This window comes from Amblyomma mixtum, chromosome 4, assembly GCF_055824585.1.
Source record: "Amblyomma mixtum isolate Tamu chromosome 4, ASM5582458v1, whole genome shotgun sequence".
In the NCBI taxonomy this organism is placed as follows: domain Eukaryota; kingdom Metazoa; phylum Arthropoda; class Arachnida; order Ixodida; family Ixodidae; genus Amblyomma; species Amblyomma mixtum.
In genome coordinates, this window is record NC_143015.1 from 32,722,943 (window position 1) to 32,739,255 (window position 16,313).

Sequence of the window (16,313 nt, forward strand, 5' to 3'; positions counted from 1 at the left end):
AACCATTCTTTCATTTTTATTTGTGTTATCTAGCTAATGCAGTAGCACTCGAGCAATTTTTTCTCACCTGATGTGTGCTACAACACATTCTACCAATCTGAAGTAATGGTAGAATGTGGAATTCCGCATCCATCATTCTAAAGCAACAGCCCGTTTAATTAAACGCCTGCTGTTATAGCACAGGCATACATTTTAAACCTTTTCTAGCCACGACTGGCATATGCGCAAAAGCCCATGATACGGCCGCGGGGGCTCAGTGGTGATTGCGCACGGCTGCTGACCCGAAAGAGGCTGGTTCGATCTCGGCCGCGGCGGTCGCATTCCGATGGAGGAGAAATGCTGTGCAATATCAGGGCACGCTAAAGAACCCCAGATGATGGAAATCTCCTGAAGCCTTCCACTGCGGGGTCTTCACAGGCTGAGTCGCTTTGAGACGTTAACCATAAAGCTACCAACCAGCAAGAGCAGATGAGAAAAGCGGAGAATATGGCCGGTTGTTAGGCTAGTGTGTCGCATTTACTTGCGACTCCTAAAACAAAACCATGATACATGAACGCCGCCCTTCCTAATGCAGAGTCAAGAGCCGTAAACAGCGTTCTTAAAGCGAATCGCAGCATGCGTAAGCCTCGCCACTCATCCAAGTTATCTCTGTATTATTAGTGCCCGAAACAAGCTACTCCATGCATCACACTCGTGTCAACGCAGCTGAGGACGGACCACAGACAGCTACGTGCTACTACTTCCAGTTCCCAGCAGCCTGAAGGCCATGCAAGGCGCCTTGCGACCGCGTACGAGGACTTAGGCTGTGTCACCGTGGCCTGTGTAGATAGCCCTGATGCTAATGAGCTGTTGGTTTAATGTAGTGGGTACTAAGTTAGGCGTTCTATCAAGCTGCACTCATGACGGTACCCCTAAGCACATCCGAGTGTTTGTTTGTTTTTTATCTGCTGGTTTAAACCATTTCTTGGTCAAGCTCCAATAACGGAATAGCTTTTGGAAAAATTTTTCAGTGCGGCATGGGCTAGTTGTTCAGCTATAGTGCCATACAAGTCGCTACGGCTTATAACTTCCCCTCAAGCAGTGCCTACGTTTCGAGTTTGCGTCGAACCACGCAGATAACAGATCAACTGATCGACACTGTTTTGTATAAAGACTGCCGAGAATTTGAAGCTCTTAGATGATTCGACTATTATCGCAACGCTCAAATCAGCTTCGGTCTTCTTCTTTAAAAAGCAGTAAAACAGACAGCTGCAATAAAAGGTGTCAGAAACAAAATCATAGTGAATAGGCCTGTTTACCCATTTGTTTGACAGCAGTGTTTTTACATGAAAAAAATAACGAAATTTTACACTGTGCTTTGAGGTACGAGGGTCGATCTTCCTCCCTGTGAAGCGGTGAATCGCCGTAGCTCGCATACCTTTTCCAGCAGCAGTAAACAGCAGGTCTTACACTAAAAGGCCTCCGACGACGCAGCACACGCTGAAGTGTGCTCGATTTTTCTCAGCCGGAAGTACTGCGCGAAAATGTTCAAAATCTCGTCTCTGGTAGTACTTATCAAGTAATTAGTAGCAGAGTACTAAAGTTGGGTTTCACAACGTGGGTCAAGACACTCCGCCTGGAATGTTTGCATTTATTTCTAAATTTATAATGTAGTAGATGCCAAAACTTCTGGTTTTTATGCCTTACTGGTTTGAAGCCAGAAACGAACTTACCATGCGTAACAAATGTCGCCTCAGCTTCTGTCCAGATTTAATTGCGCATTTTTAGTAAGAGGCTCTCCAGCGAGAGTGACCCTATTGATTTCTAATTAGCATTACAATTTCGGGACGCTGCCCCCAACCCCGTTCTTTGTTTGTTTGTGAAGCAAAACCGCTTGACAGTGTGCTTTTTTCTTCTTCGCCTCATCTTTAAGCTGCCGAGGTGGAAGGCTGTTTTTTTTATGCGCTTTCTTCTTCCCTTTTTTCCAGTAAGTTCCGCCCAAATTTTCTAGGCACCTTCGGTAGGCCCGGAATCACACGTGAATGTAGATCGCACGCTCATTAGGGAACTCATTCGACTGGGTCGAAGTGCTGTCAGACCTGTCCGGAAGGAAGGAAGAGAAGACTGTAATGGATGAGCTTCTAATGAGCTCAGTGTTTTTCTCTGCTTGAAAAAAATACTTCTGATATTTGGGAATGAGAGAACGGTGCATAGTATTTCACAAGAAAAAGTTTGACAACTTTTTTGCCCCTAGAGAAATGGTGTAATTGGATTGTACAGTTCACTACCTACCCACTATAGTCTTCAAATGCTTTTTCTTTTCCAGCGTGCTTCAATATTCTTTACATCGTACGCAGAGGAGCTAGAACGTTGCCCTGACTTCTTCTTAGAAAGTTGGGGTACTGCGTTAACAGACATGGACAACAGAAGGATTCGTAGACGGGAAGCGTGCCTTTTCCCTCTTCAGTTCTCCGTGTCTCTTAACGCAGTACTTCCCATTTCTATTATATAGATACACCAACTACCCCAGTTTGCCGTTCTACCACAGCATGACTTTAGCTTCACCGAGTTGTAAATTATTGCGGTCATTCACACCAGCTATGTATTTTCCGCGTTCTGGGGCTAGATGCTAATCAAACTGACGCTCAGCTTAAAAAGAGTTTCTACAAAGCGACGAGAAGAGCTATAGGAGGAGCAGTGGGCTCGGTGGCTGTGCCACGATGCAGTCATCAAATCCGCTCGTTTTCGCCACGCAGGTTTTTGCACCGCTCATCACCCAGATGCTATTCCTGTCCCTGGTTCCCGCCCCTTCGCATGCCACCTGTGCCATCGAATCCCTTCGCTTCGAATCTCCCGCCGGCCTGTCTGCACAGCAGCCTGCGGCTTCAACCTGTCCGGCAGCGCCACCGCTGCTATTCCTCGACCACCTCGACTGTCCCCGGACTCACCCAAGGTCATCGACAGCAGCAGCTACGGCGACTATAAAACCGCATCACCCGCGCTCGGCGCCCTGTGGGCTCGGTGGCTGTGCCACGATGCAGTCATCAAATCCGCTCGTTTTCGCCACGCAGGTTTTTGCACCGCTCATCACCCAGATGCTATTCCTGTCCCTGGTTCCCGCCCCTTCGCATGCCACCTGTGCCATCGAATCCCTTAGCTTCGAATCTCCCGCCGGCCTGTCTGCACAGCAGCCTGCGGCTTCAACCTGTCCGGCAGCGCCACCGCTGCTATTCCTCGACCACCTCGACTGTCCCCGGACTCACCCAAGGTCATCGACAGCAGCAGCTACGGCGACTATAAAACCGCATCACCCGCGCTCGGCGCCCTGTGGGCTCGGTGGCTGTGCCACGATGCAGTCATCAAATCCGCTCGTTTTCGCCACGCAGGTCAGTAAACAATACTCTTTTCACGAAAAAATCGAGCAGAACTGCCTCCTGCAGCTACCGAGCCCACAGAGCTGCCTTTCCATTGCTCTTGAATGTGCTGATGTCGTGTGTGCCCTGTTGCTCTTGGCTGGCGATGTTGAATCAAACCCAGGCCCCGAAAAGGTTCTAGAGGAACTGAAGAAACTGTCTGATGGTCAGTCACAATTAATAGTCGAGGTCCAAGGTCTTAGAAATCAACTTACAACTACGGTACAAGCTATTTCTGATCTTAGTAACAGGTTATCCGCCCTAGAAATTCATTATCAAGATGTAACCCTACGCACCGACATGGATACGATCTGCGCTAACACTACCCAAACAGCCAAAGAAATCAGAGGTATAGAAGCCCGTTTGGATGACGCCGAAAACCGCTCGCGACGCAACAATTTAATGTTTTACAACATTAAAGATGAGAATACATCTGAAACGTACTCGGAATCTGAAGAAACAGTCCTCCGCCTCTGCCGTGATCAGTCAGATCTCATCGTCTCGGGCGTCATTCTCCTGAGCGCATTCGACCCATAATAGTGAAATTTACATTTTTTAAAACCAAGGAGATGATTCTTTCAAATGGCCATAAGTTAAAAGGCACCGATTACTGCATAGGGGAGGACTTTTCACGCCCTGTCCGAGAAGTGCGAAGGCACCTCGTAAAGTTTGCCAAAGCTACTACCACTAAATTTTCCTTGCGCTACAAAACTTTGTGCATCCGTTCTAAACGCTATGCATTCGACGAGTCATCACAGTCTGTACACGAAATCTCATAGCATAAGTCTTATCGTCGCGCCACTACTAATCTTCCTTGTAACAGCCCTCGCGGTAAACTTCCAAATCTTCCTTTTTCTGTTATCTTTACCAACATACGTAGTTTCCTTCCCAAGCGTGAACACATTTGTAATCTTGTTTCATCATCTTCCAGCAATATACTTGTACTAACAGAAACGTGGCTAACAAACGACGTCACCGATCCGGAAGTTTTAGCTGATTTACCAAATTTTAACGTTTTCCGAAAAGACCGCAAAGGTTCACAAGGAGGAGGTGTTCTTATTGTCACTAACCAGCTGTTGCCTTGTTCTGTCATTAACATCCAATCAGAGCTTGAAATACTTTGGATAATCTGCCGTTCCGTACCACAAATCGTCATACTAGGCGTCTGTTACCGGCCCCCCTCCAGTAGTCCAATCTTTTCCTCAAAGTAAAGCGATAGTCTAAATCAAATAACTAGCAAATATCCCAACGCGCGCATTCTTCTTTTCGGTGATTTTAATTACCCATCCATTGACTGGCTGAACCCAACACCAACAGGCAATACTGAAATGACGAACTTTGTCGACGTTTGTTTGAATTTCAATCTTACCCAGTTAGTAACTGAACCCACCCTAGAAATTCATTATCAAGATGTTGTAACCCTACGCACCGACATGGATACGATCTGCGCTAACACTACCCAAACAGCCAAAGAAATCAGAGGTATAGAAGCCCGTTTGGATGACGCCGAAAACCGCTCGCGACGCAACAATTTAATCTTTTACAACATTAAAGATGAGAATACATCTGAAACGTACTCGGAATCTGAAGAAACAGTCCTCCGCCTCTGCCGTGATCAGTTAGATCTATCCATTGACCCTAAAGAAATTGAAAGGGCTCATCGTCTCGGGCGTCATTCTCCTGAGCGCATTCGACCCATAATAGTGAAATTTACATTTTTTTAAAACCAAGGAGATGATTCTTTCAAATGGCCATAAGTTAAAAGGCACCGATTACTGCATAGGGGAGGACTTTTCACGCCCTGTCCGAGAAGTGCGAAGGCACCTCGTAAAGTTTGCCAAAGCTACTACCACTAAATTTTCCTTGCGCTACAAAACTTTGTGCATCCGTTCTAAACGCTATGCATTCGACGAGTCATCACAGTCTGTACACGAAATCTCATAGCATAAGTCTTATCGTCGCGCCACTACTAATCTTCCTTGTAACAGCCCTCGCGGTAAACTTCCAAATCTTCCTTTTTCTGTTATCTTTACCAACATACGTAGTTTCCTTCCCAAGCGTGAACACATTTGTAATCTTGTTTCATCATCTTCCAGCAATATACTTGTACTAACAGAAACGTGGCTAACAAACGACGTCACCGATCCGGAAGTTTTAGCTGATTTACCAAATTTTAACGTTTTCCGAAAAGACCGCAAAGGTTCACGAGGAGGAGGTGTTCTTATTGCCACTAACCAGCTGTTGCCTTGTTCTGTCATTAACATCCAATCAAAGCTTGAAATACTTTGGATAATCTGCCGTTCCGTACCACAAATCGTCATACTAGGCGTCTGTTACCGGCCCCCCTCCAGTAGTCCAATCTTTTCCTCAAAGTAAAGCGATAGTCTAAATCAAATAACTAGCAAATATCCCAACGCGCGCATTCTTCTTTTCGGTGATTTTAATTACCCATCCATTGACTGGCTGAACCCAACACCAACAGGCAATACTGAAATGACGAACTTTGTCGACGTTTGTTTGAATTTCAATCTTACCCAGTTAGTAACTGAACCCACACGCGTAACACATGAATCCTCCAATATCCTGGACCTCATCCTATTTAACCACCCGGAAAGTTTATCATCACTTACTTCTCTCCGCGAAATTAGTGACCACAAAGTTTTACACGCTACTTTCACCTTCATCCCCCAATCGCGCTTAACATTCCCTAAAACGATTCGCCTTTATGACAGAGCGAATTACGAAGAAATCAATAATCATTTAATAGCGTTCTTTCCAAACTCTGATACAAGTTTCGATCATCGATCAATTGAGGAAAACTGGCTTATCTTTAAAACTAAAATTATAGAACTTACAGCGAAGTTTATTCCCACCATCACATTTCGTGCCAATCCCAACAAACCATGGTTCACAAAGCATTTGAAAACACTTGAAAACAAAAAGAAGAGATTTTTCCGTGCAGCTAAACGTAACCCGAGTGCATGCGCATGGAACAAATATTACGAAGCCGAGTCAACATACCTGCAGTCTATCCATGATGCCAAACGAACATTTTTCCAAACTGACCTCCCCAAGATTCTAACAAATAACCCGAGGAAATTCTGGAAAGTATTAAACCCTGAACAGGCGCCGGTCATCACACTTGCTAACCCGCTTGGTGAGATGACCAGTGGCATTGAATGTGCTAATATTTTTAACGCCGCTTTTTCATCCGTTTTCACACACGAAACTGATATGCCACTTTGTACCGTAACTGACAACCTGAGTTCGCATATGCCTCCAATCATCTTTTCTGTGCACGGCATTATATCTATCATTGAAAATATCAAGATGTCATCTTCTGCAGGTGCTGATGATGTCACCCCCAAGTTCCTAAAAAATACTTGCCATGCTTCCGCAGCGTATCTGTCAAAACTGTTTGCACAATCACTTTCCACAGGTAGCATACCCAGTTATTGGAAGGTGGGGAAGGTTGTTCCGGTCTTCAAATCAGGTAACAAAGAATCACCCCTTAATTATCGTCCCATCTCTTTAACAAGTGTGCCATGCAAAATCATGGAACATATCATTTATTCTCATATAATGAACTTTCTTGACTCTATAAATTTTTTTCATCCTGCTCAACACGGTTTCCGTAAGAACCTATCGTGCGATACACAGTTGGCTATTTTCATCCATTACCTGCATGTGAACCTTGACTGTAACCTACAAACTGACGCAATATTCCTGGACTTCGCGAAAGCATTTGACAAAGTACCCCACAAACGCTTACTACTAAAACTGTCCTGGTTAAACCTTCATCCTAACATATTACAGTGAATAAGCGAATTCCTGGCTAACCGCACCCAGTTCGTTAACGTTAATAATCAAGCCTCTAGCTCTGTTCCGGTAACATCAGGTGTCCCGCAAGGATCAGTCCTTGGTCCGCTATTATTTTTAATATACATTAATGACCTTCCAACGCATGTCTCTTGTAACGTCCGTATTTTTGCCGATGACTGTGTCATCTATCGCACTATCAACAACGCCTCTGATCAGTTCGCCCTCCAGAATGACTTAATCAGCATACAGGACTGGTGTAACAACTGGCTCATGGAACTAAACCCCAATAAATGCAAAGTCGTGTCATTTCACCGAAAACGTAATCCTGTCCTCTTCTCCTGTAAAATCTCGCATGTCACGGTAGAATTAGCTCAGACTTACAAATACCTCGGAGTAACATTGTCCAATGATCTAACCTGGAACGCGCATGTCACTAAAATCATATCATCCGCTAACAGAAGCCTTGGATTCTTGAAACGACATCTACGTCATGCGCCACAAAACCTAAAATTGCTTGCCTACAAATCACTTGTCCGTTCTAAATTAGAATACGCCTCTGCTATTTGGAGCCCTAACCAAAATTATCTAATAAATTCCCTAGAATCAGTACAAAATCGACCCACAAGATTCATACATTCGTGCTATTCATATAATGTCAGTATATCAGCACTAAAAGCAGAGGCAGGATTAACATCCCTGGCTTGTAGGCGTCGTATTACTAGTATGTGCTTGTTTCACAAATTTTATTTCAGCTCACTTCGTCGTCCTCCCTACATCAATCCGCCGGCACGCATTTCCCTCCGCATTGGTCATCCCCTTCAAGTAGCCCGGCCATGTACGCGTACAACTACATTTGCATCGTCATTCTTCCCACGCTCAGCCAAGGACTGGAACAGCCTTCCACACGACATCGCCGCAATCACCTGCCCATCAACATTTGCGAACTGTTTAACTGCTACCTTTAACAGCGAATAATATTTGTATCTTACGTTTTTTCTTTGTTTATTTAATCTGATTTTTCAATGTAACCCACCCCTTATGTAATACCCCCAATCCTGGGGGCCTTTAAGGTAATAAAGTGAAGTAAAAGTGAAGTGAATAAGTATTTTTTCTGCAGAGCGTGTGTGCTGTACGCTGCTCATAGCCTACGCATGAAATACCACATTTATTTCTCACAATTACATTATAAATAGTCACATCAATAAATTGGGATGGATAGCGAGCTTCTCAAAATGCCGTGGCAAGCAAGGAAATTAGCGCCTTACTTTCTGCGATTTTGTCGGTTCTTCAGCTACTATTCTACGAATACGTCTTGAGAAAGAATCTGACAGGTCTTTCCAAGCAGCAAAGCTTGACGCGAACGATGAAACTACTTATCACAAATATCATATAGCATATCCTCATATTCCATTAGCCAATACATGTACACCCTCGAATTCAGCATTTAGTGACTGTGTGTGTATCCCCTCTTACATCCTGTCTGCTGTGTGTTGCAAGAAGTTTCCAGGAGCTCAAAGAACGATCGTGTCCAAAACATGGCGCTTCCGATGCTATTGTTGCCCAACATGGGCGCAAAAGCCCTGCTAAACGGTAGCCTTAGCGCCTGAGTATTGTGAGAACGGAGTGTCCAGAAGCAAAAAAATCTAGAGGGCAACGTGTGGTGCAAGAATACATTCACGGGAGGCGATATGCCTCATATTTAGGGGCGTAGACCATGCGGCCATGTATACAATAACCTGGCGTAGGTCTGTCTGTATGCAGTCTCCGAGAAAACAGAAAAAGAAGCTTACCATATTTTGCCCTCGAGCGAGGATCGAACCCGTGTCAGTGTGAAGTGATCAGATTAAATTTAAGAGTGATGACGCGATAGAAATAACGCTCCGGCCTTTTCTAGCCGATTGAAGTGTTTGTGTGTCCCACTCTGTCTTTCGGCGGGCTGTCTCCTGTTCCGGAAAAAAAAAAGCGTACCCTGTTATGATATTGTGTCCCTACTAGACACGGAGGGGCGGTTCAGATGTATGGCGAGTTGTGCCGGCTGGTCAACAATTGCTCTCTCTGTGATCGCACAAAGACAGCAGCTCTGTTTGAAAACTTGTGTGATCTTGAAGCTGAGCGTCCAGTTGTTTGATAGAGAACAGCGATTGTAACCATAATGATCGTTCTGGACTGAGCAGGACTAGCGATAGGAGTTCTGCGCTGCTATCTTGTATCAGTGAAAACGCTGGCGCACTGGACACTGCACTATATCGGCCGACGTCCTGCTCCTATATACGCATCCAACGGAATTCGCATGCCCGTCGGGACCTCATCTACGTATCGTCGCCTCTCCTGACCCCACGCAGCTTTTGTTTCGTGAAGCCAATGTCTTTCTCTGATCACAGCATGGTTGGTGTGCCTATTCGTGAACTTACCCGTCTTAAGTTCCAACCCCGTTGGGCTCTTTAAAGGGTTGGTTGTTTTATGGGGTTTAACGTCCCAAAGCGACTCAGGCTAGGAGGGACGCCGTAGTGGAGGGCTCCGGAAATTTCGACCACCTGGGGTTCTTTCTCAATACAACCTGACTGGTGATGAGGGTTTTCAAGCACTCGTAATTTAGCTTTCCTGCCTTGTTTCTCGAGGGGAATGCATTTACACGCAGCTTGTGAGATGTTTAAGCAGGAAGTGAGAAGCATAGCAATTGAAATTGGTTCGGTTAGGTCATACTTTAAAAGAGCGGAAGAGAAGCAGTTACTCATAAAACTTTATAAATTTTACGACCTTGATTTTGGTGCTCCTGGCTTGTAGTAGGAGGAAATCGCTGGTGTGAAGTGCCAGCTTCAACAGCTTGATGCTCATTGCTGTAGGGCTGCCCTTGGACTCTGAGAAACCGACTCGTCAGACTTTCCTTCATGAGTGCCGTCATGCGGTTGCCAAGAGAATATCCCCACATTATTGTACTGGTTCCTTGCTCAGTAACATGTATTTATTGATATCGGAATTCGAGAAATACTATGCATCTCTCTTTTCTGCTTCCTCCCAAGCCTCTGCTGCTTAAGGTGTGGCGCGCTTCATCTTCCTTGCGACGCCTCTTTCAGAGGATGACTGCTTGATCATAAGTGGCCTCTTAAGTTTAACAGAAATAGAGAATGCCACTTATCAGCTGCTACTTTGAAAGGCACTTTGGTCTGATTGCCTTTCTTGAGAATTCGACACGGCCATCGCCGCAGCCTTCCTCCTTGCGTGTAAAACTGCCAGCTTCTTGCGCTCTGCTTTCGCACTTGTCGCCTCCATCAGCTTTCATCCGTGCGCAAAATGTTCCAAATGCAAGAGCACGCGGGTAACTGCACGCGCAAGCCGAAGCTCGAATGTGTGATATGTTTTGTGCGACCTGTTGAAAGGCAACAGCTAGTGGGCACCCGGATATGTGTGCCAAAATTAGAACACGGAACACGTGGCCAATTTGCAGACTACGCCTGATGCACATCTCATCTGAACAATTTGGGCCATATCCGAAATTATTTAGTAGAATTGGAAAACATGCCAAGTAGCCTTTCTTCCTGCATGTTAAACTGCTAGCATCTCGCCCTGAGGCACTAGTTTGTGCAGCAGCGAACAGAGAGCGCCATAAATCCGCGCCGCACGCGGTAGTTCCGGTCAATCCTCTAAGAGGGCACCATAAGTCAGTGGGCTCACGAAATCGCAGCCAACATTCCAGCGCATTTCCCTCCGCATTAATCGCATTGATAGCTGCACTTCCTTTTAGGAGTACTGCCTTTTATTCAAAAAGTTTTGTCCTCTGGGAATTAAAAGTCACTTTAAGGTTTAGGTCTCAGCACTACCCGCTCCCTTCCCATTTTACTATTTCGTATGCATTAACCAGCCAAGACTTTTTTTTTTTTCATTTTAAGACTTGTCATGTGGCATCGGCTGAGGCTTAGGGTTCTAGTCCAAATTCGTAGTAGGCTATATTGCTACTTGCCAAAAAACAGCCGTTCTAAAGCTTCAAAGACCTCACATCTTTCCATCTAAACCATGCCTTACCAGAAAACGATTTTTTTTATCTTAATTATTCAAGTATTCATTACATACCCTAATTCCTTCCCTTTTTTGTGGGAAAATTCGTCACATAAAACTTTGATGTGCGTGCCCATCAACGCACACAAAAAAATTAAAGTATCTATTGAGCTGGATAGGAGGAAAGTAAATAATGGAGCAATAGCTAACTATCATCCGCCTGAGTGAAGATGTGACAACTCAAAGGAAATCTGCGCAGTTCTCTCAGTCATTTCGCAGTTATATCTAAGGACACCTCACAGTACATTTCACCAGGGAAGAAAGTTGTGGAGAGACTAGCGGCTGTGATGCCGTTCCGTGGCTTTCGATAGCTCGCACTCCGTTCCGTCGAAAAACGGAGCAGCAGTTTAGTCAAAATTCGTAAATTGTCTGAAGATGTCCCGCTGAAAAACAGCCAAGGCACTTCAGTCTTCAAGCTCGGAGTGGCATGTAAAGTTTACGTTATTTTCATATTTTATGTGGGCGTCCCGCAGGGCTTTTCTTACATTCTCGTTTTATTATTTCTTCGCCATTCTTGTATTTTCTACCCATTCAGTTCAGTTCAAATATTTGGAGGCGAAACAAAGTGTGCCTATGAGAACAATTACACTTTCTTTTCACACAAGCACACAAGCTTCGCTTATTCATTCTTTTTGGCCGCCGTCTTTTCTACCGTGCTTCCTTGAATACCCAAAGCTGCTACGACCATTCCTGATTCTCAAAAGTGATCACAAATTGTGACAACTCTTGTGCTGCTGCATTTAATTCTAGGACCATGGAAGTTAAACCGCCGAATAGTTTTGTTTGTGCTGCATGTTTTATGCGCTACAGTTCGCCGAGCAAGTACCTGTGGTCAAAAAGGACGCGAGTTTTGCCGGCCTTTATGTTTCAAATCGTTTATATTGGAGGTTTTTCTGCTTTTCTTGGCGCTGATATATCGGGCTATGCGCATGACTCTAGGCAATTCTCAGACACGTGAATTGTCAGCCCATAAATTGTGGCTAAGTATGAGCGGCCTCTTTTATTTTTTTTGGTGCGCAGTCATCTGCGCACCTCTCATATCTCTTGGCGAAAAAACGTTCGCTAAGTCCTTTCATGTTTCGCGAAATTAAGCGAGGCAACTGCGACGGTCTTATTTTCAGCAACACAAACATATACATCATAGCTCGAGAAAAACTGAAACATCTTGCTTATTGGAATAGTGTCAATAGTAGCCGGCCTACGTTCACGCCACAAAAGGACATATAATCACGGCTTACATTTTTTAGGACGACGAATGTTTTTAGAAATTGGTTCACGGCTCGAGAACTCACAAGAAAAGGTGAATGGCAAGTGACTGAAGATAATGCAGCAAGAGGTGAAAAAAAAAACAGTGTTTCGGCGTATATTTCGGCATTTCGGCGTATAATCCGTTATCGTTGCAATACCGTAAATGTTAATTTGGTTGTGGGTTTGTTTTTTCTGTTTTCTTTTGAGATGTTTCTGAATGTGTATTGTGGTATTAAAGCTCATTTTCCTCTCATATCTGCGCAGATATACACGGACTGGGCGAACCACTACCTGGAGAGGAGTCGCTACAAGCGCTACATTCAGGACCTGCAGAGCGACATCACCGATGGGGTGCTCCTCGCCGACGTCATCGACGCTGTCGGTAAGACACACGCTAACTATATCGACATTCTTGCTCTAACTGGGAGTGCTTGGCCTGGTAACAATCACAGATAGTCCCTTTGAGCGGAACACTTTTTTTTTCTACTCACTTCGTCGCTATGACGCCGGAAGCTGGATGGGTACGCACTGGTATGAACGTGACGGGGTGTACATAAAAACAAAAAAAAAACCGAAAAAGCGGCTTAGGAACCCTCTACAGTTCGCTTTGTAAAGCGCAGTTTTCTGCTTGTGATCGCAGTTAATTCTACTGTCTTACCACGCCAACGATCGCAGAGAGGATGATGATAGCTGCAGTTATAGTGTAGAAGCCTGCAGGTTCTTCTAAGCGTAGTGCTGCAGGGCAACAGTGTTGCTTCAAACGGAAATCTCAGCGGTGCGACTTGTTAGAAGGCGAATGTGATTTTGTTGAAATGTCAGTTAACTCTGAATGGTATTTGAAATGTTACGCAAAGAAATTGTTATCATGTTGTGTTTTTCTACCTTCTAACCGTTGTTTGCGTATGTAAGATTATTGTGTATACTTAACGAAATGTAGCCTTTAAAAATCTGCTGTTCAGAATGCTCCAGAAAGAGCAAAAATGAAATAGCAAAAAAGCAAAAAGAAAGAAGAGAAAAAATCAAGAAAGAAAGAAGAAAAAAAGCAAAAAGAAGAGAAGAGAAAAAAGCAAAAAGAAAGCGCTAAAAATGGCACAAATATTTCTTCTAAAGTGCAATGGGCCTAAACTAAGGAAATTTCTGATGACACCCACAATCAGCGTTGAGTTGATGAAAAACGAGGCATCATTTCCGCTCTATAAACTGCGCTCAAACGCTGTACATCTGCTGAGATCACTCTATTCTCAGATCAGCGGCTCCAGTTAGCGTCGCCACTTGTTAAACGGCACGCCTAAAGTTCTATAACAGCAATCTGATGCCACGGTAAAAGCATTACATAACTTGAATCCCAGATGTAAGATACCGACTACTTAGTGCGTAATTTGCTGGTGTGTAGTCCAGTAGTGCGTAGTATCTTCACTAGGACGCATTTTGACTTTTTCCAAAGTGGCCACCTTATGCGTACGGGTAATTCCTAGACACTGCTTTGAGGCCTGAAACATTCAATTTTATGAAAGCGAGATGCCAATAAATGCAACTGAAAAATCTGAATCTCTCAGAATGAGACCACGTGAGCAAAAAAAAAACGGTCAAAGCAGCATGCCCTCACATTTGGCGTGAGCTGCAATCATCTTGACGAAATAGTAGACGATGCAAAACTCAGTCACATGGAATAAAATAATGACGACACTGAATTCTTTTCCAGCCCAAGGTTTCACCTCCGAAGCCCAGAGAATGAGGCACAGAAAGTTTTCGCTTCCAAAAGAAACGCCTTGCCACTGTTTCCAATCACATGCAGTTAACTGTATCTCTCCGGTCGTTCACGCCTGAGCTGGAATTAGAGCTGCTGCGTGAAAATCAAGGATATTTCAAAAGGTAGAGAGGCCCGTACTTAGTGAGTAATTTCTTCATCGGACGGTGGAGCTATCTCGATTACTTAAGTCATGTGCGCGAAGTAATTGTATCCACACTTACCTAGCAGGTGCTATTCCACACTTCAGCCTCTGATTCACGTGTCTCGTGGCAGCGTGTTTCGTGTCGTGTCTCGTGGCAGCGACTTAGGAGGCTTGACAGTGACCGATTTCAATCGTTGGAGGTTATAAAAAAGTTTGAACGCTGGTTACACAAATGGTAACCCGTAAAATCAGCGCTAGCCGACGCGCGATAATGATTACACACAGAAAAATGCCGCCCATGCGGGACGCTAAACGACTAATTACACAAGTATTTCTCCCCGGCAGCGCCGTGCCCGGCAGCATTCGCTGTTTGTTTTGCCAAAGTCGGCAGGAGGCGTAAGACACGGGCTATGAGCATGGGTGGTCACCCTTGGCCCCATCCGTCATTAAGGTCTCGCTAGGCTGCACGGACGCTTATTGACCGCTACAACGACGACGTCAGCAAACAGGCTATGACCGGGAACCTTCCGAATAACAGCTAGCGGTGTAAAAAAAAAGCGCAGTAACTGACGTGGACACCTCAACCACGCCGTGAAGGGGCAAGCAGGGTGAAAAGCGAGAATCAAAGAAGCCGAGGTGCATAATCACTCACGGCAGCACTGGGGCGCAAGAGAGAGGGTTCAGCCCACGTGGGCTCGAGAGAAACGTCTCGAGCACACGACTCATCATTCGTCTGCGCACTTTTGATGCGACAACCGTCACAACACCGCGACTGCGGTTAGTGTGCTGAATCCTCAGGAGAATGTTTTATGCAGTTTGCGGCGGCCTGTATCATATTTAAGTGTAGACAAGGGTGCCACAACCGCGTAATGGACCAATGACAGCTCCCGGAGACACTATAAAAGCAGTCCTTCGATCAAAGCCAGACGTCGGCTGTCGGCCGGGTGGTCTCACGCCAGAAAATTCGAACGCCACTTCTGTGCCAGTTTCAGGCGCATTGGTCGGGGCTGAAGAAAAGGCGACAGAAAAAAAACAAACGAGGGAGCAAATTGTGAGGAGGGCTGTGCGAAAAGCGACGAGTGACTCAGCCTCCAATTGAGGGGAAGGAAACGGCAGGAGTCTCCGCACAAGCGCCGTTAACGTCTCGGCCGGTGTGTGCGCGGCCGGGTGAAAATCTGTTTATCCGGAATGCCAATTGGACCCCCTCGTTCTCTCGGCCCCCGCCGCGGCTTTAGTGTAGTAGCTGTAGTGGGGGCGCTCGCGTGCGCTTCGCTGCCCGCTGCATCGGAACGTTCGACAATTTGGGGAGTAAGGAAGGCGGCGCCATCTAGGGAGCGGGAGAGGATGATGATTGCGTGCTCTCCATCCCGCCGCCGCCGTCCCCAGAGGGCGCGCTTCCCCATTTAAGCCTCAGGGTAAACTGGGAGAGGAGGAAAAGGGAAACGGGAGTGCGGCGGATAGGACCCGAAGTACGGGGTTTGAGGGACGAGAAAAAGGAAAACCCAGGAAGCTCAACAGAAAGCGAACGCCAAGCTAGTTGGTGGAGAAAGGTGCCTCGTTGAGAACTTGAGGCTGTGAGGAGTGGTTTCTCTGTGGCCCTTTGTGGTAAAGCTTGCAGCACTCGCTAAATGAACCCAGAAAACAGCTTGCAACATTGTTTGCCAAAATGAGATAGCGTGATTGCGTGCACTTCTTTTCTTGTTGCTAGCGTGCAGTTTAACTTACGTAAAACAGCCCACAATGCCTGCCGGATTAGCCTTGAATCAAAGCACATTTTCTCCTTGGATTCGATGTGTGATAAATTTAGAGGAGAGAATATATGAACATTTAAGTAGACGAGATAATACCATTGCTAAATTTGGAGCGGATTTCCTTAATCATCGTTCGCGGGCGCTTTTACTCAGCA

The 16,313-nt window shown here is 45.5% G+C and overlaps 1 protein-coding gene and 1 pseudogene across 7 annotated transcripts in view; both read left to right on the forward strand.

Annotated features, from left to right (window-relative positions):
* The window catches only part of sick (sickie), a 973,111-nt gene that overhangs the window by 178,404 nt on the left and 778,394 nt on the right, over nt 1-16,313 (forward strand). For all 7 annotated transcript variants that reach the window (XM_089586320.1, XM_089586325.1, XM_089586322.1 and 4 more), the window contains exon 2: nt 12,780-12,897. In XM_089586320.1, the coding sequence (XP_089442446.1) occupies nt 12,780-12,897 (118 nt within the window). The remainder of the gene's footprint in view (nt 1-12,779; nt 12,898-16,313) is intronic.
* LOC149346083 (uncharacterized) lies at nt 3,330-4,171 on the forward strand (annotated as a pseudogene).